The sequence below is a fragment of the Artemia sp. Qi Xiang Cuo genome, chromosome 14 (genome assembly GCF_049724085.1).
Source record: "Artemia sp. Qi Xiang Cuo chromosome 14, ASM4972408v1, whole genome shotgun sequence".
NCBI classification, from domain to species: Eukaryota; Metazoa; Arthropoda; class Branchiopoda; order Anostraca; family Artemiidae; genus Artemia; species Artemia sp. Qi Xiang Cuo.
The window spans coordinates 27,585,327-27,611,796 of record NC_142807.1 but is presented as its reverse complement, the minus strand read 5'-3'; the positions used below and the strand labels follow the sequence as shown (position 1 = coordinate 27,611,796).

At 35.1% G+C, this 26,470-nt stretch overlaps 1 protein-coding gene across 1 annotated transcript in view; it reads right to left on the bottom strand.

The window, feature by feature from the left end:
* The window catches only part of LOC148944330 (cytochrome P450 4C1-like), an 82,412-nt gene that overhangs the window by 28,088 nt on the left and 27,854 nt on the right, over window positions 1-26,470 (bottom strand). The window contains exon 2 of the mRNA XM_089099904.1: window positions 20,708-20,817. Coding sequence (XP_088956030.1) covers window positions 20,708-20,817 — 110 coding nt within the window. The remainder of the gene's footprint in view (window positions 1-20,707; window positions 20,818-26,470) is intronic.

The window sequence follows — 26,470 nt, the reverse complement described above, 5'->3', positions numbered from 1 at the left end:
AAACAAAAATTATATATGCATTCTACATTCTATAACCATTATTCCAATCCCAATCAGCCTCATACACAACAATCTCAATACACAACTTAGCCTCAAGATTAACACAGAGAAGCCAAGGCTCATAGCAATCCATTAGTTTTCGTAAATGTAAAGCTGCTGGTTGCTGGTTCCGAGACCCTTTTGAATGACACCTAGCCTACCACAACTAATTTCGGCCCATTCTGGTTCGTTGAACATTCTTCTCCTGAGGTGAAGTTAATCAAGCTAGGTGTGGGGTAAATAGTGCATTAATTTCATAATGCTGGATTAACAGTAAGCTTAGCCTACAGGAGATCCAGGCTACACAACTCTAGCCTAGGTTTGTTCAATCCAATCTGAACGATATCCGAATAGACCAAAACAACAAACAGATTAAAATTGCGTATGATGTGTAGGTTGTGTTGTAAGGAAACTACTGGGCTATCTGTATGGTGATACCTGTCAAAGTTTAAGAGAGAAAAAAAGTACAAACAGACATAAAAAGGACAAGGAGACTTACACGCAAGTGTTTGTGGAAATTTGAAGGTGCATGCAGGTGTCCTTTGAGAACCCTGTTGGGACAGTTCTTGCACCATGCACTAAGTGCGCCATCTTTTTCGATTTGTGCTTTTACAGCAAAATATTTGCCTTGAAGAATAAACGGTAATTGTTGTTTGCCTGCGTCAGCCATTTTTTTTTGTGACACCTTGTTTATTATTTTTATGAAATGCGCCCGACGTAAACGGAAAACAAAATCAATAACTAAACGAAAAACAGCCGCACCACAACCAGAAAATTAAAAAATTGCAAAAAAAAAAAAAAAAAAAAAATGGAACGGTTCCTCGTAATGTATTTGAAACAGTACTTGACTTTTATTTGCAACTTGAAGTAATAAGTAGCTGCAATTTTTTACTGAAGTACAAGTAATAAGTACTCTGTGGAATTTGTACTTAAGTACAAGTACAAGTACTTGAAAATTTTACTTAAGTAGTACTTGAAGTAAAAGTACTTCAAGTAAGTTACAGCACTGCTTATGAGTAAGTCCTACATAGTAGATGCGCTTGATTTGTATAGAAATCACATGGATCTTTGGCACAGCCTTGAGGGTCTTGCCGTCTGCAATAGCTAAAATCCAAACTCTTTAGTTTTCCTTCTTTTGTGTGGAACATTGAATATGGAAAAATAGAATTTGAAAGCACACCTATGAAAGTTCCTGGGGTCGTGGAATGAAAGATACCAAGATTCTTTTCCCCTGGGATACGGAATGCACTCAGTACCTCCTAGAAGATTCTGAACACACCCTTTTTTAAATTCCATTTGGCTAAAGATAGATAAACAAAATATATTCTGTTTATTTTTCATTTTTTGAATAAGCATTATATGTAATTAGATCGATTGAAGCCTCCTTGTGGGCAAATTGTAAAAATTTTCAATTGTATGATTGTTTTTTTTTGGGGGGGGGGTATAAAATAAAAAAATTGTCAAAAATTTATATTTTACCAAAAGCTACTATATTTAACGATTTTCTGTTTATAATTTACCTTCCAGTTACAAAAAATCCTCCCTCCACCTCATGCTTGCACCCAAGCTAGCAGCCAAAATCAAAAAGCTTTTACCCAAGCTAGCAGCCAAAATCAAAAAGCTTTTAGACATTTTAGAGATGAATATCTATTTTACATGGTCTCAAACGATTTGTATTATTTTTCGTAGTATTTGTTCATAGCATTTATTTTATCGGAATATGTATATCTAATTAATAGGCGTCGGAATACAAATGAGGCTTCCCCTTGGACTTGCTACTTCTTCACGATTTTCCCCAAAAATTCCTGTGTTTTTTACGCTTCGCCTGTTTGACCATAGGAGGGGTGGGGCCGTGGCAACACTCCTCCTTAAAAGCTTTAGACCTCCCCAAGGAAAAATTCTTCCGCACCTCCCTGCTACAATTTCAATGATTTGACAGCGATAATATGCTATTAATGTGTTACCAGCATTCTGTAGTAGTGTACCCAGGCCCAAGAAATGAATTACCGGTACTTGTCAATTAGCTGGAACCCTCGCGATATATTGTAGGCCTATACGGAAGATGCTTAAGAAACTAGTCAAATGGGTTTCTTTCATTGGAGAATTGAATTGCAAAACGTTTGTCATTGTGTTTACAATATTTAAACTATTCTTTTTTGGGGTTTAGGGGAAAAAAATGTACCTAGGTTAGGTTACGTATTTAATATATGCTCTGCTTTAACCACTCCCCCCCCCCAGTCCCCCCTAATGTGCAAAAATAGAGCTCAAATTTGTTTCTAAACTATTATATTTTCATCATATTTTGTTTTATTTCATTAGCATTAGGTTAAAATTGACTTCTTTCGTGGGTTCCAGCTAATTGACAAGTACTGAATTACTATATTTGTTTTTTTTAATATTGTTCAAATTTGAAATGAAATCTTTTTATGTAGTCCTTTGAAGATTTGATAACCCATAAATTTAAAAGTTTGATGACAGGAGAGTACAGTGAAAAACTGCTTGTCATTTTAAATTTGTCATTAAAGACATTTGAGGAGACCGTCCTGAGGTTATTTTAACCCAAATTCAATGGTAGAGAAATTAAATACTTTCACGTAAACGTGTCCACAGATTAAGTTTCGTCAAACAAGTAAATTAAAAAGAGGCCAAAAAATGACAGTCATCATTTAGGATTGGCTTATGTTTGTTCGATAAAACCTTCAAAAACGGGAAATTAAGAGCTAACTAAGGAAAATTGTTGGTACTTGTGCATTATATGGTATACACGAAAGAAGTCAAGTTTGGTTAATGCTAATGAAATATAATAAAATAGGATGAATATACGTATAATAGTTTAGAAACAAATTTGGGCTATATATTTGCACACTAGGGGGGGGGGGTAAAGAATAGCCTATATTAAATACGAAACCTAACCTAGGTACCTTTTCCCCCCTAAACCCCAAAAAACAACAGTTTAAATATTTTAAACGCAAAGACAAACCACGATTTGCCATCAATTTATCTCTTGCAAATACCCGTTTGACGGGTTTCCATTAGTAGTTCCGTGTATATTATATAGCGTTATGTACCATAAAATGCAAAAATACCAATTTTTTTAATCCTAAATTTCGGTACTTTATTTCGCAAATGTTGATTAAGGGTGGACTGAAAACAGCTAGACTTCATTTTAATACTAAGGGAAATTGCTAAAACACACTAAGCCGTGCTATATATCCCCCAAATTTAGATAAAGGACGAAAGTGACATTTTGCTTGAAGCTTTGTTTTTTTTTTATGGTTCTACTACTATCGTTAGTAGTAGTTTCAAGTTTCTCTTCTAGTTTCAGCGGAATCGAAGTTTCAATCCCGTGTTTGATGCACTGATACATAACGCTTGATGCACTAGACGAGAACAACCCGTGTTCGAACCCGCTGAGCCGTGAACAGCCCGTCTTCGGACACGGGTTGTTCTCGTCTAATACATAAAGTGTAGTGCATCAGTGCATCTGCTGCATCAAACACGGGGTTGAAACTTCGAATCCGCTGAAACTAGACAAAAAACTAGAAACTTCATCAAACACGGGGTTTGAACATCTGCTGCACCAAACACGGGGTTGAAACTTCGAACCCTCTAAAACTAGACAAAAAACTAGAAACTTGAAACTAGACGAGAACAACCCGTGTTCGAACCCCCTGAGCCTGAAAACGCGACTCTATTCTTGCCGCCATAAGAGACTAAGCTATCAAACAGTTCGTGGTAACGAACTGTAAGTAAGGAGCGACCCGGCTCAATGGTAGCCGAAACTCTAAAAAAGGGAATTTTGATACCAATAGATACATCAAAAGAATCAAATTTTAATTCCGATTTCAAATATATAAGTTTCATCAAGTTTAATCTTACATATCAAAATTTACGCGCCTGAAAAAATTTGGCTGATTTTCGAGAAAAGGGGGAAAGACCCCCTAAAAGTAATAGAAACTTAATGAAATTCACGGCATCATATTCAGTGTATCAGAGAACCCTACTGTAGAGGTTTCGAGCTCCTATCTACAAAAATGTGGAATTTTGCATTTTTTGCCAGAAGAAAGATCACGGGTGCGTGTTTATTTGTTTTGTTTTTTTTCCCAGGGGTAATCGTATTGACCCAGTGGTCCTAGAATATTGTAGGAGGGCTCATTGGAACGGAAATTAAAAGTTCTAGTGTCCTTTTTAAGTGACCAAAAAAATGGAGGGCAACTAGGCCCCCTCCCACGCTCATTTTTTTCCCAAAGTCACCCGATCAAAATTTTGAGATAGCCATTTTGTTCAGCATAGTCGAAAATCTAATAAATATGTCTTTTACGATGTCTTAATCCCCCAAAGTTCCCAGGGGAAGGGCTGCAAGTTATGAACTTTGCCCATTGCTTACATATTGTATTGGTTATTGGGAAGTATAACAGACATTTTCAGGAAGAATTTTTTTCTGGTGGGGGGTGCGGGGGGCTGGAGGAGGGGGTTACTCGGGAAAATCTTTCCGTGGAGGATGTTTCTTTGGGGTAAGGGACATTTCTATAAACGGGGCGCCGGATTTCCAAGCATTATTTAAAAAACGATCAGAAATTAAATTAAAAAAAACTAGTTTTTTCAACTGAAAGTAAGAAGCAACATTAGAACTTAAATGAACAGAAATTATTACGTATATGAGGGGGTCCACCCCCAATTCAATACCTCGCTCTTTACGGTACAGTTTTTTAGTGCTTTAAAAAGAGCTATCCATTCTAATTAAACGGTCTTTGTGATTCAGGGGTGTTTGAATTAAATTTTTTTTAACTTTTAACGTAAAGAGCGTGGTATGGACTAAGGGGAGAACCCCATCATGTACGTAATAACATAAACGTAATGAAAAAAAAAAAATCTATACGGCAGTAGTGTGCTATCAATTGACACAGACCTTACATGGAAACTTACACCTGAGGCAATAGGCACCACGAAACTTACATGCAATTACACATGAATTGCGCAAGGAAAAGCCATGCCTGAGACACTACACTCACGCGTGAATATTTTAAAAGTTGGCACACTATAATGCATGTTATGAAACTAAAGTCGAGGTTTTTTTAAAAAGATTGGCAAGGTTTTTGTTTTTGATAAGAATTGCACATGGTTGTATCGTTTGACGTAGACATTTTTTAGGAGCCAATCATGTACTTATGGAAGGTTGTTCAATATACAATAACTTGATTTGTGGTTGGGATTTGAATAAAAGGAATTTGTGTATTAAGTTGGAACTTTCAGAGAGTGCTTAAAGGGAAAATCAATTCATCAAAAGGAAATATGTGCATGCTCAGACTGGGGTTGAGTTGCACGGGAGTTGAGTTGCACGGAGGGTTGAGTTGCACGAGGGTTCAGTTCAAGAGGGTACAGTTACACGGGGGTTTAGTTAAATGGGGTCGAGTTGCACGAGGGTTCAGTAGCACGAGGGTTCAGTAACACGGGGGTTCATTTGTACGGGGTTTCGGTTATACAAGGGTTCAGTTACATGGGGGGTTCAGTTAAAGGGGGTATAGTTAAATGGGGTTGAGTTGCACGGGAGTTGAGCTGCGCGAGGGTTCAGTTGCACGGGGGTTCAGTTACACGCGGGTTCAGTTACACGGGGTTTAGTTAAATGTGATTGAGTTGCATGGGGGGTTGAGTTACACGAGGGTTCAGTTAAAGGGGGTTCAGTTGCACGGGGGTTTGAGTCATTTTTACGGGGTTTGAGAGACTCTGTTGCCTGATTCCGTGTGGTTTTAGTTTACTTGGTGCCCATTAAAAAAACGATAGAAATAGTTATTTCTTTCAAAAATCTTTTCCGATGTAACTAAAAGGCATCTGTCTTCGTAATTAGAGAAATGCTCCCTTTTGGAAAAACGGGCATAGCGGTTGAGTTTCACGAGGGTTCAGTTAAAGGGGGTACAGTTACACGGGGGTTTAGTTAAATGGGGTCGAGTTGCACGAGGGTTCAGTAGCACGAGGGTTCAGTAGCACGGGGGTTCAGTTGTACGGGGTTTCGGTTATACAAGGGTTCAGTTACATGGGGGGTTAAGTTAAAGGGGGTACAGTTAAATGGGGTTGAGTTGCACGGGAGTTGAGTTGCACGAGGGTTCAGTTGCACGGGGGTTCAGTTACACGCGGGTTCAGTTACACGGGGTTTAGTGAAATGTGATTGGGTTGCATGGGGGGTTGAGTTGCACGAGGGTTCAGTTAAAGGGGGTTCAGTTGCACGGGGGTTTGTGTCATTTTTACGGGGTTTGAGAGACTCTGTTGCCTGATTCCGTGTGGTTTTAGTTTACTTGGTGCCCATTAAAAAACGATAGAAATAGTTATTTCTTTCAAAAATCTTTTCCGATGTAACTAAAAGGCATCTGTCTTTGTAATTAGAGTAATTCTCCCTTTTGGAAAAACGGGCATCGCGGTTGAGTTGCACGAGGGTTCAGTTAAAGGGGGTACAGTTACACGGGGGTTTAGTTAAATGGGGTCGAGTTGCACGAGGGTTCAGTAGCACGAGGGTTCAGTAGCACGGGGGTTCAGTTGTACGGGGTTTCGGTTATACAAGGGTTCAGTTACATGGGGGGTTCAGTTAAAGGGGGTATAGTTAAATGGGGTTGAGTTGCACGGGAGTTGAGTTGCACGAGGGTTCAGTTGCACGGGGGTTCAGTAACACGCGGGTTCAGTTACACAGGGTTTAGTTAAATGTGATTGAGTTGCACGAGGGTTCAGTTAAAGGGGGTACAGTTACACGGGGTTTAGTTAAATGGGGTCGAGTTGCACGAGGGTTCAGTAGCACGAGGGTTCAGTAGCACGGGGGGTCAGTTGTACGGGGTTTCGGTTATACAGGGGTTCAGTTACATGGGGGGTTCAGTTGCACGGGGGTTTAGTTAAATGGGGCTTGAGTTGCACGGGAGTTGAGTTGCACGAGGGTTCAATTGCATGGGGGTTCAGTTAAACGCGGATTCAGTTAAAGGGGGCTTAGTTAAATGTGGTTGAGTTGCATAGTCTCGTTGGAGAAAATTAGAATTCGTAATTAAACAATTCTATTAAGAGCTATTGCTATAGAAATGGCTTAGTTTTGAATTTAAACTATGCTTTTCTCACTGAAGATACACATTTGGATCAGAAAATGTGAAAATGTACACAATTGAAACAGAGAAGTGGGTTTTGACAATATTTTCTATAATTTCGTCTGAAAAATAGGAGTTCACACTTAAAAAGTTTTATTAAGAGCTATTTTTATAGAAATGGTTAATTTTTGAACCAAAACTACGCTTTTCTGACTGAAAATATACATTATAATCAGAGAATTGTGTATTGATAGTATTTTCTATAATCTCGCTGGAAAAAATTGGAGTTCATACTTAAACAGTTCTATTAAGAGCTATTGATACGTAAATGGCTCATTTTTAATCGAAACTACGCTTTTTTGACTGAATATACACATTTGAATCAGAAAAAGTGAAAATGTACACAGCTGAAACAGAGAAGTGTGTTTTGACCGCATTTTCTATAATTTCGTCTGAAAAATAGGAGTTCACATTTAAAAAGTTCTATTAAGAGCTATTTTTATGGAAATGGTTTATTTTTGAACCAAAACTACGCTTTTCTGACTGAAGATATACATTATAATCAGAGAAATGTGTTTTGATAGTATTTTCTATAGTCTCATTGGAAAAAATTGGAGTTCATACTTACAGTTCTATTAAGAGCTGTTGCTATGGAAATGGTTCATTTTTGAACCAAAACTACGCTTTTCTGACTGAAGATATACATTATAATCAGAGAAATGTGTTTTGACAGTATTTTCTATATTTTCGTTGGAAAAAATTGGAGTTCATACTTAAACAGTTCTATTAAGAGCTATTTTTATGGAAATGGTTCATTTTTGAACGAAAACTACGCTTTTCTGACTGAAGATATACATTATAATCAGAGAATTGTGTATTGATAGTATTTTCTACAGTCTCGCTGGAAAAAATTGGAGTTCATACTTAAATAGTTCTATCAAGAGCTATTGCTATGGAAATGGCTCATTTTTGAATCGAAACTACGCTTTTCTGACTGAAGATACACATTTGAATCAGAAAAAGTGAAAATGTACACAGCTGAAACAGAGAAGTGTGTTTTGACCGTATTTTCTATAATTTCGTCTGAAAAATAGGAGCTCACACTTAAAAAGTTCTATTAAGAGCTATTTTATGGAAATGGTTCATTTTTGAACCAAAACTACGCTTTTCTGACTGAACATATACATTATAATCAGAGAATTGTGTTTTGACAGTATTTTCTATAGTCTCGTTGGAAAAAAATGGAGTTCATACTTAAACAGTTCTATTAAGAGCTATTGCTATGGAAATGGTTCATTTTTGAACCAAAACTACGCTTTTCTGACTGAAGATATACATTATAATCAGAGAAATGTGTTTTGATAGTATTTTCTATATTTTCGTCTGAAAAATAGGAGTTCCCACTTAAAAAGTTCTATTAAGAGCTATTTTTATGGAAATGGTTCATTTTTGAACCAGAATTTCTTTCGTGAAATGCAAGAATTGGAATATTTCAGTAGTGTCTTGTCGTAGTTTACCTTGTCACAGCTACATTCTCATGATTTTTCAAAGTTCATTTTGAATTTCTGTCGTGAAATGCAAGAGTTGGAATATTTCAGTAGTGACTTGTTGTGCTTTACCCTGTCACAGTTACATTCTCTTGATTTTTCGAAGTTCATTTTGAATTTCTGTCGTGAAATGCAAGAGTTGGAATATTTCAGTAGTGTTTTGTTGTGCTTTACCTTGTCACAGTTACATTCTGTTGATTTTCATAGTTCATATTTAATTTCTTTGATTGAAATGCAAGAGTTGGAATATTTTAGTAGTGTTTTGTTGTGCTTTACCTTGTCACAGTTACATTCTGTTGATTTTCATAGTTCATTTTGAATTTCTTTCATTGAAAAACAAGAGTTGGAATATTTCAGTAGTGTTTTGCTGTGCTTTACCTTGTCACAGTTACATTCTCTTAATTTTTCAAAGTTCATTTTGAATTTCGTTCGTGAAATGCAAGAATTGGAATATTTCAATAGTGTCTTGTCGTGGTTTACCTTGGCTCAGCTACATTCTCATGATTTTTCAAAGTTCATTTTGAATTTCTGTCGTGAAATGGAAGAGTTTGAACATTTAAGTAGTGACTTGTTGTGCTTTATCTTGTCACAGTTACATTCTGTTTATTTTTCGAAGTTCATTTTGAATTTCTGTCGTAAAATGCAAGAGTTCGACTATTTCAGTAGCGTTTTGTTGTGCTTTACCTTGTCACAGTTACATTCTGTTGATTTTCATAGTTCATTTTGTATTTCTTTCATTAACGTGCAAGAGTTGGAATATTTTAGTAGTGTTTTGTTGTGCTTTACCTTGTCACAGTTACATCCTCTTAATTTTTCAAAGTTCATTTTGAATTTCTTTCGTTGAAATGCAAGAATGGGAATATTTAAGGAGTGTCTTGTCGTAGTTGATCTTGTCACAGCAACATTCTAATGTTTTTTCACAGTTCATTTTGTATTTATTTAGTTGAAATGCAAGAGTTGGAATATTTCAGTACTGAATGGTTGTGCATTACATTGTAACAGTTACATTATTTTGATTTTTCGAAGTTCATTTTGAATTTCTGTAGTGAAATTCAAGAGTTGGAATATTTCAGTATCGTTATGTTGTGCTTTACCTTGTCACAGTTACATTCTGTTGATTTTCATAGTTCATTTTGAATTTCTTTCATTGAAATGCAAGAGTTGGAATATTTCAGTAGTGTTTTGTTGTGCTTTACCTTGTCACAATTAAATTCTCTTAATTTTTCAAAGTTCATTTTGAATTTCTGTCATGAAATGCAAGAGTTGGAATATTTCAGAAGTGTCTTGTAGTGGTTTACCTTGTCACAGCTACATTCTCATGATTTTTCAAAGTTCATATTGAATTTATGTCGTGAAATGCAACGAGTTGGAATATTTCAGTAGTGACTTGTTATGCTTTACCTTGTCACAGTTACATTCTCTTGATTTTTCGAAGTTCATTTTGAATTTCTGTCGTGAAATGCAAGAGTTGGAATATTTCAGTAGTGTTTGTTTGTGCTTTACCTTGTCACAGTTACATTCTGTTGATTTTCATAGTTCATTTTGAATTTCTTTCATTGAAATGCAAGAGTTGGAATTTTTCACTAGTGTTTTGTTTTGCTTTACCTTGTCACAGTTACATTCTCTTAATTTTTCAAAGTTCATTTTGAATTTCTTTCGTGAAATGAATTTTGAATTTTGAATTTCTCGTCTAAATTAACCTTAAAAAATGAAATAAAGCTAAGTCGACTTTGCATATTTTATTCAACATATCCGACAATTGATGCAGAAAAAGCATAGAGTTTGTTACTTACTTACTTACATTTTTTTCCATAATTTCTTGAATTAAATTTCTGTATTGTTCATCCAAATGGGGAATTCAAGAAAGAGTTTGTTACTTACTTGCGATTTTTTCATAATTTCTTGAATAAAATATCTGTATTGTGTATCCAAGGGGTGACTTCAAGAAAGAGTGTGTTACTTACTTATAAATATTTTCATATTTTCTTGAATGAAATGTCTTCTTTGTGTATCCAAGAGTTGAATTCAAGAAAGAGTTTGTTTCTTACTTTCTTACCTACTTACAAATTTTTTCATAATGACATAATGACATATCCAACAACGGATGTTGATAAAGAATTTATTCATTCTGATACCTAGATTTTGTCAATGTTACCTCATGTGTCTGACAATAGATGTATGGAAATTCCTTTTCTAACATCTCAGATGTTTTAATATACATTCTATTCTGTTGATATGCTAGCTTACTCTAAAAATAATGAAGATATAGCAACGTAATGCACAACATATTTTTAATGAAATAATGCAATGTAGGATATTAATACAAAGTTGTATTATGACACATAGTCATACACACATTCACTCTTAAACATCCAGTCCCATGATATGGAATAGTTTTTACCATGTCTAATGCATTTATCACGATCAGGTATGACCTTAGGTATCCAGTGCACGAAGAACCTGACCTCGTCTTCAGGACGATGATAAACCCCTTCAAATTTAGGACACTTAAATTCTTCTAGATTGAAAAGTGGAATCATAAGGTCAGTCTTTTGAATTAAAACTGTATATCTAGGTAAATTAGCCATTACATAGGGTGCTTCAACCCCAGAAAAACTGCAAATTTATCTGACTTCCTCCAGGACATTTCTCAGTTTCAGACCATTATTATGGACTGTTGTAATCACTCTATAGTAGAATCCAAGTCTGTTTATACTATGTAATGTAGTACTCCACAAGCTTTTATCATTCTCAAACATGTTGTAGTTCACTATCCAATTATAACAGTCAATCTCTTCAAGTTCCACTGACAATAATAAAAGTGCACATTCAAATATAACACCACAAGATGATTTTTTCAAACCGATAAATTCTGTGTCATAGAGTTCTATCATCTTGGAATGTATTAATGTACTTGTTAAGAAGAGAAATACATCATCAAACTTTTATACCTTCACTCAAGGTCGAATGGAGTTATGGCTAAGGGGGATGACTCCTAAAAGCATCTGAATTCATTTTGGGGAGGAGTCATAAAACCCTTAGAATTCATTGCGGGGAGGAGTCATAGAACTCTCGGTATCTCTTGCATACAAATGAAGTCTTGAAATTACATTTTTTTATATAATTTAAATATTGTGTATCCAAGAGGTGAATTCAATAAAGATATTTTTTCATTTAAATATACGTAAAAAAGAAAAAGATAAAAAATAAATAAAGTTGAATAATTTCGAAGTTTAAAAAAAAAATAGTTGGTTTTATGAAAAAAAAAATATTGAATTAGAACCAGCAATCCTCATCATTATGAGTATCCAAAACTGGACTTAAGTTTCACATTTGAACTAGAGAATTGTATTTTCCATAATTTTCTTACAAGAAACTAGAGTTTACTGTCAAAAAACCCTTATTAGCTCAGATTTTAAGGAAATAGTTTTATTTTTCAATCCAAAACAAGACTTAAGTTTCACATTTGAACCAGAGAATTGTATTTTCCATAATTTTCTTACAAAAAAAACTAGAGTTTACGGTCAAAAACCCTTAATAGCTTAGATTTTACGGAAATAGTGTGTCTGACAATAGATATAGTGAAATTTCTTATCTTACATCTCTGATGTTTTAATGGACATTCTAAACTCTTGATGTGCCACCTTACTCTAAAAAATAATGAACAAATAACAATGTAATATTTTTAATGAAATAATGCTATGTAGAATAGTAGTACAAAAATATATAATGATGCATTATTAATACCAATGAAGAACTTTGGAAATTTTAGTATGTTCCATAAAGTAGTTCACCATATTATCTCTTGATAATGGTGTTATTGTCGTCTTTTAGCTCGTAACCAGTAGAATAATCATTATTCTATTTTGAATCATACACAATTTTTACTGGCGTCTCATGAATAGGCTTAATATGCTTTTAGCAGCCTCTATTCTCTGTCCGTTATTAAGTTTTGATGTTGATCCTTACTTTCAGTTGAAGAAACAATATTCCAACTCTTGCATTTCACGAAAGAAATTCAAAATGAACTTTGAAAAATTAAGAGAATATAGCTGTGACAAGGTAAATCAAAAAAAAACGCAAGTGAAATATTCCAGCTCTTGCATTTCAATGAAAGAAGTTCAAAATTAACTATGAAAATCAACAGAATGTAACTGTGACAAGGTAAAGCACAACAAAATAATACTGAAATATTCCAACTCTTGTATTTCAAGAAAGAAATTCAAAATGAAAATCGAAAAATCAAGAGAATGTAACTGTGACAAGGTAAAGCACAACAAGTCACTACTGAAATATTCCAACTCTTGCATTTCACGACAGAAATTCAAGATGAACTTAGAAAAATCAGTAGAATATAGCTGTGACAAGGTAAAGCACCAAAAGACACTACTGAAATATTCCAAATCTTGCATATCTCGACAGAAATGAAAAATGAAATTAGAAAAATAAAGAGAATGTAACTGTGACAAGGTAAAGCACAACAAAACACTACTGAAATATTTCAACTCTTGCATTTCAATGTCAGAAATTCAAAATGAACTATGAAAATCAACAGAATGTACCTGTGACAAGGTAAAGCACAACAAAATACTACTGAAATATTCCAACTCTTGCATTTCAAGAAAGAAATTAAAAATGAACTTTGAAAAATCAACAGAATGTAACTGTGACAAGGTAAAGCACAACAAGTCACTACTGAAATATTCCAACTCTTGTATTTCAACGAAAGAAATCCAAAGTGAACTTTGAAAAATCATGAGAATGTAGCCGTGACAAGGTAAACTACGACAAGACACTACTGAAATATTCCAATTCTTGCATTTCATGAAAGAAATTCAAAATAAACTTTGAAAAATTAAGAGAATGTAACTGTGACAAGGTAAAGCACAACAAAATTCTACTGAAATATTCCAACTCTTGCATTTCAATGAAAGAAATTCAAAATGAAGTAAGAAAATCAACAGAATGTAACTGTGACAAGGTAAAGCCCAACAAAACACTACTGAAATATTCCAACTCTTGCATTTCACGACAGAAATTCAAAATGAACATCGAAAAATAAACAGAATGTAACTGTGACAAGGTAAAGCACAACAAGTCACTACTTAAATATTCCATCTCTTGCAATTCACGACACAAATTTAAGATGAACTTTTAAAAATCATTAGAATTTAACTATGACAAGGTAAACCACGACAAGACACTACTGAAATATTCCAATTCTTGCATTTCACGAAAGAAATTCAAAATGAACTATGAAAAATTAAGAGAATGTAACTGTGACAAGGTAAAGCACAACAAAACACTACTGAAATATTCCAACTCTCGCATTTCAATTAAAGAAATTCAAAATGAACTATGAAAATCAACAGAATGTAACTGTGACAAGGTAAAGCACAACAAAACACTACTGAATTATTCCAACTCTTGCATTTCAATGAAAGAAATTCAAAATGAACTATGAAAATCAACAGAATGTAACTGAGACAAGGTAATGCACAACAAAACACTACTGAAATATTCCAAGTCTTGCATTTCACGACAGAAATTCAAAAAGAACTTCGAAAAATCAAGAGAATGTAACTGTGACAAGGTAAAGTACAACAAGTCACTACTGAAATATTCCAACTCTTGCATTTCACGACAGAAATTCCAAATGAACTTTGAAAAATCATGAGAATGTAGCTGTGACAAGGTAAACCACGACAAGACACTACTGAAATATTCCAATTCTTGCATTTCACGAAAGAAATTCTGGTTCAAAAATGAACCATTTCCATAAAAATAGCTCTTAATAGAACTTTTTAAGTGTGAACTCCTATTTTTCAGACGAAAATATAGAAAATACTATCAAAACACATTTCTCTGATTATAATGTATATCTTCAGTCAGAAAAGCGTAGTTTCGATTCAAAAATGAGCCATTTCCATAGCAATAGCTCTTAATAGAACTGTTTAAGTATGAACTCCAATTTTTTCCAAAGAGACTATAGAAAATACTATCAAAACACATTTCTCTGATTATAATATATATCTTCAGTCAGTAAAGCGTAGTTTTGGTTCAAAAATGAACCATTTCCATAAAAATAGCTCTTAATAGAACTTTTTAAGTGTGAACTCCTATTTTTCAGACGAAATTATAGAAAATACGGTCAAAACACACTTCTCTGTTTCAGCTGTGTATATTTTCACTTTTTCTGAGTCAAATGTGTATCTTCAGTCAGAAAAGCGTAGTTTCGATTCAAAAATGAGCCATTTCCATAGCAATAGCTCTTAATAGAACTGTTTAAGTATGAACTCCAATTTTTTCCAGCGAGACTATAGAAAATACTATCAATACACAATTCTCTGATTATAATGTATATCTTCAGTCAGAAAAGCGTAGTTTTCGTTCAAAAATGAACCATTTCCATAAAAATAGCTCTTAATAGAACTGTTTAAGTATGAACTCCAATTTTTTCCAATGAGACTATAGAAAATACTATCAAAACACATTTCTCTGATTGTAATGTATATCTTCAATCAGAAAAGCGTAGTTTTGATTAAAAAATGAACCATTTCCGTAAAAATAGCTCTTAATAGAACTTTTTAAGTGTGAACTCCTATTTTTCAGACGAAATTATAGAAAATACGGTCAAAACACACTTCTCTGTTTCAGTCGTGTACATTTTCACTTTTTCTGATTCAAATCTGTATCATCAGTCAGAAAATCGTAGTTTCGATTCAAAAATGAGCCATTTCCATAGCAATAGCTCTTAATAGAACAGTTTAAGTATGAACTCCAATTTTTTTCCAATGAGACTATAGAAAATACTATCAAAACACATTTCTCTGATCATAATGTATATCTTCAGTCAGAAAAGCGTAGTTTTGGTTCAAAAATGAACCATTTCCATAAAAATAGCTCTTAATAGAATTTTTTAAGCGTGAACTCCTATTTTTCAGACGAAATTATAAAAAATATCGTCAAAACACACTTCTCTGTTTCAATTGTGTACATTTTCACATTTTCTGATTCAAATGTGTATCTTCAGTCAGAAAAGCATAGTTTCGATTCAAAAATGAGCAATTTCCATAGCAATAGCTCTTAATAGAACTGTTTAAGTATGAACTCCTTTTTTTTCCAACGAGACTATGCAACTCAACCACATTTAAATAAACCCCGTGCAACTGAATCCGCATGTAACTGAACCCCCGTGCAACTGAACCCTCGTGCAACTCAACTCCCGTGCAACTCAAGCCCCATTTAACTAAACCCCCGTGCAACTGAACCCCCCCATGTAACTGAACCCCTGGATAACCGAAACCCCGTACAACTGAACCCCCGTGCTACTGAACCCTCGTGCAACTCGACCCCATTCAACTAAACCCCCGTGTAACTGTACCCCCTTTAACTGAACCCTCGTGTGACTCAACCCCCCATGCAACTCAATTACATTTAAATAAACTCTGTTTAGTTGAAACCGCGTTTTACTTAACCCCCGTCTAACTGAAACTTCGCGTAACTCAACTCACGTGCACCTCAACCCCCAGAGAACTAAACCCCCGGGCACTGAACCTCCCATGGGCCTGACGCCTTGGATAACCGAAACCTAGTACCACTGAGCCCCTATGCTCCTGAGCCCTCGTGCTACTGAACCCTCGTGCAACTCGACCCCATTTAACTAAACCCCCGTGTAACTGTACCTCCTTTGAATGAACCCTCGTGCAACTCAACCGCGATGCCCGTTTTTTCCAAAAGGGAGCATTTCTCTAATTACAAAGACAGATGCCTTTTAGTTACATCGGAAAAGATTTTTGAAAGAAATAACTATTTCTATCGTTTTTTTAATGGGCACCAAGTAAACTAAAACCACACGGAATCAGGCAACAGAGTCTCTCAAACCCCGTAAAAATGACTCAAACCCCCGTGCAACTGAACCCCCTTTAACTGAACCCTCGTGCGACTCAAAACCCCATGCAACTCAATCACATTTAACTAAACCCCGTGTAATTGAACCCGCGTGTAACTGAACCCCCGTGCAACTGAACCTTCGTGCAACTCAACTCCCTTGCAACTCAACCCCATTTAACTATACCCCCTTTAACTGAACCCCCCATGTAACTGAACCCTTGTATAACCGAAACACCGTACAACTGAACCCCCGTGCTACTGAACCCTCGTGCTACTGAACCCTCGTGCAACTCGACCTCATTTAACGAAAACCCCATCTAACTGTACCCCCTTTAACTGAACCGGCGTGCAACTCAAGCACGATGCCCGTTTTCCAAAAAGGGAGAATTACTCTAATTACAAAGACAGATGCATTTTAGTTACATCGGAAAAGATTTTTGAAAGAAATAACTATTTCTATCGTTTTTTTAATGGGCACCAAGTAAACTAAAACCACATTGAATCAGGCAACAGAGTCTCTCAAACCCCGTAAAAATGACTCAAACCCCCGTGCAACTCAACCCCCTTTAACTGAACCCTCGTGCAACTCAACCCCCCATGCAACTCAATCACATTTAACTAAACCCCGTGTAACTGAACCCACGTGTAACTGAACCCCCGTGCAACTGAACCCTCGTGCAACTCAACTCCCGTGCAACTCAACCCCATTTAACTATACCCCCTTTAACTGAACCCCCCATGTAACTGAACCCTTGTATAACCGAAACCCAGTACAACTGAACCCCTGGGCTACTGAACCCTCGTGCTACTGAACCCTCGTGCACCTCAACCCCATTTAACTAAACCCCGTGTAACTGTACCCCATTTAACTGAACCCTCGTGCAACTCAACCCTCCGTGCAACTCAACTCCCGTGCAACTCAACCCCAGCCTGAGCATGCACATATTTCCTTTTGGTGAATTGACTTTCCCTTTAAGCACTCTCTGAAAGTTCCAACTTAATACACAAATTCCTTTTATTCAAATCCCAACCACAAATCAAGTTATTGTATATTGAACAACCTTCCATAAGTACATGATTGGCTCCTAAAAAATGTCTACGTCAAACGATACAACCATGTGCAATTCTTATCAAAAACAAAAACCTTGCCAAGCTTTTTAAAAACCTCGACTTTAGTTTCATAACATGCATTATAGTGTGCCAACTTTTAAAATATTCACGCGTGAGTGTAGTGTCTCAGGCATGGCTTTTCCTTGCGCAATTCATGTGTAATTGCATGTAAGTTTCGTGGTGCCTATTGCCTCAGGTGTAAGTTTCCATGTAAGGTCTGTGTCAATTGATAGCACACTACTTACGGCTAAACTTTATAGTAAGCCAAACTTTTAAAAACGGAACTTTGATGTCAATAAATGTATCAAAAGAATGGGCTTATAATGCTGATTCTAAATATATGAATTTTATTAAGTTTAGTATTACTCATCAAAGGCTACGAGCCTGAGAAAACTTACCTGATTTTTTAAAGAGGGGGAAACATCCCCTAAAAGTGAAAAAATTTTAATGAAAATTACACCGTCAGATTCAGCGTATCAGAAAACCCTATAACATAGGTTTCAAGCTCATATCTGCAAAAATCTGCAACTTTGTATTTTTTGCCAGAAGAAAAATATACGAATATAGAAGTTCGTTACGTAAGTCAATTTGTAAATTACGTCAGACCCAAATTTAGAGACAGCCATTTAGCAAAAGGAAAGTAAAAATTTTACGCAAATTTTTTTTACTTATTCAATGACGGCGAGCCAAAATAAAAGCTACATTAACTAAAAAACGATCAGAAATTAAATAAAAAAAAACAAGTTTTTTAAACTGAAAGTAAGGAGCGACATTAAAACTTAAAACGAACAGAAATTATTCCGTATATGAAAGGGGCTGTCCCCTCCACAACGCCTCACTCTTTATGCTAAAGTTTTTTATTTTTTTTAAAAGCTAAGTTTTGAGAACGAGTAAATCTTTAGCATATATATTGGGGCGTTGAGGCGGGGCTCTTCCCGGTTCGCTCCGGACGCCGGTCGGGTCGGGTTCTGTGGTAATGTCGCGCCTTACTGTCAATTTAAAAATCTTGTTTTTTTTATTTAATACAAAAAAAGGACGAAGAAGGAGATGAAGAATAAAAAGCAATATTTTAGAAAAGTAAGTTCTATAGCTACAATGGTAACAATATCATTTATGACATTTTCAACCAGAATAAATAGAATGACCTAAAAAAAACATAGGAAAAACAGTTATCAAGGCACGCACTGATTAGGATTTACCCAGGAAACAATCCCTATTCAAAGAAGAATGTTCTCCCGGACTAGAAAGGGGAAAAAGGTTAAAAGTTAATTTTAAGCACAAATATTGTTAATGTTTTGCTTATGCATCATTAAAGTTATTAAAAAGATTTCAAAAGCGAGGCATTGACGAGGGGGCGAACCCCCTCATATACGTAATAATTTCTTGTTCGTTTTAAGTTTTAATGTTGCTTCTTATTTTTAGTGGAAAAAAAACTTGTTTTTTTTATTTAATTTAATTAAGAAACAAAAATAAAATCTGTTGTTTCAAATGAAAGTTAAGAGTAGTGTAAAGCTTAAGTGGTTTAGAAATTATCCGCAGTAGCGATAAAAAAATACTGTCGGAATAGTCATTTGAATGGGGTTTTATATTCTATTACTATCTTAAGTTCAAAAAATAGATACCGCTTAGCACAGCTCCAATTTGAGCCGTTCAGGAAAACAACAGCTTTGACCCGAGTTAGACCGTAAAGCCATGGAATTAAATTCTTAGGTAACTAATCACTTTAAAATTAAATCCCAGTTTTGAGGACATATTACCGTATCTCATCCCTATACATGGAATGATGCGCTTGAGACTTGTCTATAAAATCATTTGAAACAAAGGCTTTTAGGGAGGGGGGTGTCAGAAGATCTTTACTAGGGAGGGGTCCCTGAGTCGAGTTTGTTTTAGACCAACTTTGTGCAAAAGGTCCTTCAGGTAATTTAGAAGGAGTCGGTAATTCACCAACTAATCTACCTTCATATAAAAGAAATAAATATAGATTGAGGTTTAAGGATAGGTGCTGGACTAACATCCCTTTATAAATACTAAACAATTTTGAGTTGAATTACAGCCTTAAACTCACTGTCCTAGACGTTCCAACCAGCCCCCCCCCCCTCCCGAAAAATTAAGAACCAGTCTCGCCAAACCTGAAAGTAAGCTTACCAAAACCGGAAGACGACATATTCGAATATCTTTGGTTCTAGTGCCCCTTTTAAGTGGCAAAAATCACACGAAAATGAACTGCGCTTTTCCACTTTTCTCCCCCAAATAGGGCCAAAAAGAAATCAGACAAAAAAAGGTTCAAAGCAAACAAAAGACTTAAAAGAATAATGTAATTTTCAAGGTGACACTGCGTCTCGTTCTTAAGCAGGTGATTATGCAGGTTAGATTTTACTTATCATTATGAAGATGACAGCGTTATCAAACAGTTCGCGGTAACGAACTGTAAATAAGGAGCGACCCGGCTCAATAGTAACCGAAACTCTAAAAACCGAAATATTGATACCCATAGATACATCAATAGAATCAGATTTTTATGCTGATTTCAAATATGTAAGTTTCATTAAGTTTTACCCATCAAAAAATATGCGCCTGAGAAAATATGACTTATTTTCGAAAAAAGGGAGAAACACCCCCTAAAAGTCATTGAACTTTAATGAAAATCACATCATCGGATTCGCGTATCAGAGAACTATGAGGAAAGATTGTGTGACGCTGCTCAAGCCACAATAGTGGCTTAATAAAGCGTCATATGTTCTTACCATTTTCTACGTTTGGTTGATAACGTTACTTGAAACATGTGGTAAGTGCCAGTTAAGTATGATGTAATTATTAGTTGAAAATAAAACCCAAAACCAAACCAGAAGCACAGGGGTCGTTTAGTTAGAATAGGAGGCTTTTTTCTAAGTGTTGAAAACTTTAACGTAAAGAACAAGGTATTTAGGAGGGGGACAACCTCTTCAAATACCGAACAATTTCTGTTCGTTTTGAGTTTTAATGTTGCTCCTTACTTTTAGTTGAAAAAAAACAATCTTTTTATTTTATTTAATCTTTAAAAAGGAAGAGAAATTATCTTACCTCTGCATATTTTGCACCGCATATGGCGATCCTCGCCTGAGGCCCGAGCCACATTCTATAGAGCCTTCCATATTTTTTTGGATACTCGATAAAAAACGGAGGAATGGTATCTGAAAAAGGAAAAAAAAACAGACTAAATATTAAAATAGTCGAAGCTCAGCAAGCCAAAATTTCTGGAGCGTATTTTCAACAGGGCTTAGGTTCAGAAGTAGAAGTAATCAGTGAGGAGTGACAGAATAAAAGGTTTATAAATAAGAGTGGTAGGAAATAACAGTTTTGTGTTTTTCAATCCTTTTCCGGTACTTGTGTATTATGCCGAACATACTCAAGAAGTGAAATTACGTAAATATTTTTTAGTAGAAGTTAGTTAGGAAGTAGAACTTAGGAAATAGTTATTATGTTTTCATCAAAATATGATGAAAACAATACTTTAGTAACAAAATTGTGGAAACTACAACAAAGAAATATGGAAAGCAGACCGCCCAGAACGCAGTATATTAAATACCTAACCTAACTAACCACCTCTATATATTAAATACTTAATTAAAATATACCTGCATCGTTACTTATTCCACGAAAGAATAAGCTAATTTGAACCGAATGCGAGAGAAAAACCTGTTTTACTCAGATCAAACAAAGCAAACTTCTTGAGTTTGTTCAGGATAATACACAAGTACCTTTTTCCTGTTACCAGATAGAGGTGGGGGGTCATTGTTATCACACTGAGAGGTGGGGGACGGGAACCCAAAAAAGGGCATCTTCGGATCACAAATCTTACGGTAAATGGATCCTTCGGACTAATCTCTGAGAAAAATTCCCTCAAATCCAACCCACTTTTCTCCTTGTAATCAGGTAAAAGTGAATTGGGTATTCTAGATATATTTGTTACTCCTTTTTTGTACTATCACATTCAGACTGACGGTATGCTCATACGTGCAAAGAGGTCTGAGCCACAGAGTGGAGGTGGCTGAGAACACAAAGGTGGCAAATGACACTAAAGTTTAACTTTTTTTTACAATGTTTGAGAATGAAAGGACTCTTTTGACTGATTCAGCTGTAAAATATAAAATTGACGATTCAAACAATATGCATTATGAAAAAAATTATACACTGCTAAACTGATATTTTGTTTCAAGTTCGGCACATTTGTAACATGATTACCTTATCTGTTTTGGTCTTATATACAATAAATTTTCACAATATTCTCTTGCTATTTTTCTTTTCAAATGTATTGAAAATCAATTAGCAGAAATAAACTCCCAACTTAAGCTATTCATTTAGTTTTCAGTCAATTGCAAACGACGTTCGTGACTTTTGAAAAAGTTGATGGAAAGAAAGGCCATACAGTACTTACCTGTACAAAATATTTCGAAGCCACAAAACTTTCTGAGAAATAGCCTAGTTTGTACAAAAAAAAACCTATTCTTGTTCAAGTTTTTTTTTTCTTTTTAAATCCTTGCCTTTCAAGCGTAGACCAAAATCACGTGATAAAATATAGTTTAAGTAACCTATAGTTTAAAAGGTACTGTTTCGCTTAATGGTACACACCGCTATAGGCTGTAGCAGTTTAGCATGGAGACCCGTAAAGCGGGTGATTGCTATTGATCGGAAAGTGTGGTTTCTCATTGAATTTAAAATATTTAAACTGTCGTTTTTTGGGGTTTAGGGGGGGGGGGGCGGTACATAGGTGAAGTTAGGTTACGTATTCAATATAGGCTATGCTTTACCCTCACCCCCTAACGTGCAAATATATAGCCCAAATTTGTTTCATAAACCATTAAAATCGGGTATCTGTCTCTCCCGTTTCACTAGTTTCCTTGATAGAGTCTATAGCAGTGTGTACCATTAAGCAAAACAGTACCATTTAAAATTATAATATTGTAATTTATATATAATAAATATATAATATATAATAAAATTATAGTTTAAGTAATCTATTTTGTTTTCACTCAGTAATAACACTCTAGCTTTTAAGATGTTTTAGGGTTGCAGCCCCGCACTGATTTGTGATAATTTCTGAAAGTTGTAAGCTTTAATTCAAATTTCACTGCAATGTCTTTTCGCTTTGATTCACCCTATCATTCTTAGTAATTCTGCTCTTTCAAGATTTGACATGGTCTATAAGCAAATTCCTGTCCACCATTACGTCTGTTGAGTTTTAAGTAAACAGCAAACTTTGTCACAAGCAACTGAAACTCTAAAAAAAGGATGTTGGGAAACAAAATATAGACTACAGGGTTGCCACCCTGACCTGGAAGAATTTACTAAATCGGAGAGAAAAAATTTACTACATCGCATCTGTTTTTACTAAATGCTCAAAAAAATTTTTGCGCGTGCGGCTACACCACACGCGCACCATCAAGCATCGATTGTAAATTGTCATATGTTTACGATAATTTTTTTCCCTCAATTCATGGAAAATAAAAAAAAAAGTTTTGTTTACTATAAGTCATGACTGTTTACTAGTTTTTACTAGATTTCGGGAAATTTACTAGATCCTCTAAATTTACTAGATTTTTTTTTTACTAGATCTAGTAAAATCCTACTGACGGTGGCAACCCTGATAGACTAAGAGAATTTCGTTTTATGAACATTCCAAAGGTACTTGTATGAAACACCCCATACCGCTCAAGTTGTTCATTCATTTACACATTGCAGAACCGGTTTTTTGTTAGTATCTTTCAGCTTAGTGTGAGACAAGGCAAAGAGAAGTGGCAAAATAAATGGAAAGTATAATTTTGGCTATATATTTGCAAATTAGGTTGGTAAAGTATTTGGACAGTGTGAAGTTAGAAAACAATTCTTACTACATAATATGCAGAAGAATTGTACCTAACACATTAGGCATGCATACCCGCTTTGCTTTACCTCCCCCCTCCTAATGTGCAAATATATAGCCCAAATCCGTTTCTAAAACATTATATTTTTATCATACTTAGGTATATTTCATTAGGATTGAGCGTCAGAAAAACATATTAGAAGAATTTTAGGTAGGGAGTTTCCATACAAGTACCATTCCAAATATTTGAAAAAATTTTCTGTTTGAGGTATTCTTTAAATGATATTAGCATAAATAAATTTGTCAAATTTAAGAAAAAGTGAAAAACACACCCCCTCTCCTGCCCTTGAATAATATGCTCATGGTGAAAATCAAACCACCATATTTTGTTTTCTAAAGAACCGTGTAACGGAATTTTCAATTCTATAACTATGAACTTTCAAATTTAGTTTTATACGTGTCGTATGTGTGTGCTTATTTGTTGCTGATTTACTTTTTGGATTTTAACGAACACCGGTGGTCGTAGAAATTTCCTGCAAGGCTTCTTTCGAACAGAGACTTTGGGTCCTAGCGTGTTTTGACCCCATATCCTTCGCACGCAAAACGGTATTTTGTCCAAATTTTTAGGTAGGCACGTTAAACATGAATATCCCAATATAAAAAAAAACTCTCTGCGGAGATAGCACATCCCATGCAGCCCCAGGGGTAAGGGCCGGAAGTTATTGAGAAAGTTCATGGATAAATCTTTCAAAAAATGTAGCTTCGTTTTACGTTGAACTCAGAATCTTTGGAAGAAACTTATTTTGATTTAATGACGTGAAAAAAGCTTTTTCAACGTTCAGAAACTCTGCTTCTGCCCTATATGACTTTCTTTTTTCACATTTCCATTTAAATTTGGTAGCTATATAAATTATTTTCGCATAGTCATACCACTGTTGTTGGCCATTTCTAATCCCAAATCTTGGTTACACCTGCTAGAAGCAAGCAAGTTACATAAATTACTTATGTTTGGGTTTCAGATGAATTGACTATTCTTTTGATTCAAAGGATATTTTGAATGAAAGCAGAATGTACTTACTAAATATACTTGATATCCCAATGAAAAGAAAAAATAAGTTTTTTGAGAATTTTCCTTTAAGCATAATGTTTAATATGCTTTTGTTTAGCAGCTTAATGACACTACTACTAAAAAATCGATATACAGTATTACAAGATCTGCAGGATGGCCCTGCAAAATCCATCTATTCCGTTGAAAGAGACGTCTTTGTAAATGGGCGAGGGTTGTGCCTTAAATAATTTGACAATGCTGTTTTTTCCTACAAAACTTAAGTATCAAACTTTTCTTTTTTTGTCGTTATAACTTTTTTTTTCTGAAGGTCTTGAAAATAAATAACAAAACAATTCATACGATAATTAGGAAGCCGAAAAGAGAAAGTATACAAAAGTACGAGTTTTTGTAAAAGCGAGTAAATCGGATACACCGTCAATTGAGCATTCGCTGAGCCGTACTTTATTTTCAGCATAAAGAAATGGTCATTCGAATTTTGTTGCATTTGGTCATGCTTTATAATGCAATTGTCATCGAACCATGAATCTAGATCTTTTAATCCTGTTGCGGAGAGCGGTATACCCTATGCTTAATCACGAGACTTCCAAATGAAAAAGAAATTGTAAAGACCAAAAAAGAACCTGTATTTGACAATGAACTTAAAATGATCTTGGCAAAGAGCTTAGGCTATATTGAATTTTACCTTGATTTTTATTATCATTATTATTGTTATTATTTTTTTTTTTATTTGGTTTTCGACCCAATAAAATTAGTCTCAGCAAAACATTGTCATACATCTCCTGATTTACGGAACACATATAAGAAACAACTGAGGAGAAAACTTCAAATTCTATGAGAATTGGATTAATCCCCATATATATCTACATTTCTTCGTTGGATACATGCAATATCAAAAGAAACGAAGAAAGCGGAAAAAGTTTTGACAAGAATACTAACGTGCCATAAAAACGGTATATTTGAATGACAGAAATCAGTTTTAAAATGTTTATACATACTTAATGCACAACTCTAAATGACACTTTAATGTTTCAAATGTAACACGTTGTTAGTATTTGGTTATCAGTCCATATCTCTGTCTATAAATACAGGATGAAACTGAGAGCAAAAATCGCCGGGCTAAAACTCCAATAGACAAAATATTTGGCATAATACAGCTCAACTGCTAAGAGGAGGCAAGGAAAAAAGAGCCCAAGAGAACCAAACTGGTTTCTGGCTAGGTAGGGACTACCCTGGCAAAAAACTTGCATTTTGGCTCATCAACCTGGAATTTGAAAGGTACTTTTTTCTTAATCTAATATTCTTGACTGGACTGAATCACTCATCAGGAACTGTGGATAATTCTAGATAATGACGGAATGCTACTTTACTGTCTCTAGGTCATTAAAGCATTTTACGACCAATTACTGAGCCAAGTGTGAGTCTAAGACGAGTGGCCAAATAAATTTTCGTTGCGTTCAGAGTATAACAAGGCTGCGTTTTCTCTTCCAACTCTATTCAAATAATGTGTAAATTCGGTCCTTGAGAATATTCTATTTACCTGCAAAGGAGTCCAGATTGGACGAATCTTTTCCCTCACTGATCTCGACTATACTAATAGTCTTGGCATCATATCATACACAAAAGAAGCCCACAATAGGATTGAGGATATGGTGGCAAAGACAGATCTCATCAGTCTCAAAAATAGCAGGCATACGACGAAATGCGCGGCAATTGTTCCCCAGATCCTTTTTTTCTAACTGTAAACCAACTGGACCCGGAGAAAGTTGACAGTTTATATATCTTTATTCATAACTCTGTGATGGTGGAGCCTAACCTTCAGACGCTGGTATTTTATGCAGAAACTATGGAAATTGCATAAAGCTTTGCTTGTTCTCACAAACCACTATGAAACAACAGCAAAATCAGTTTTAACATG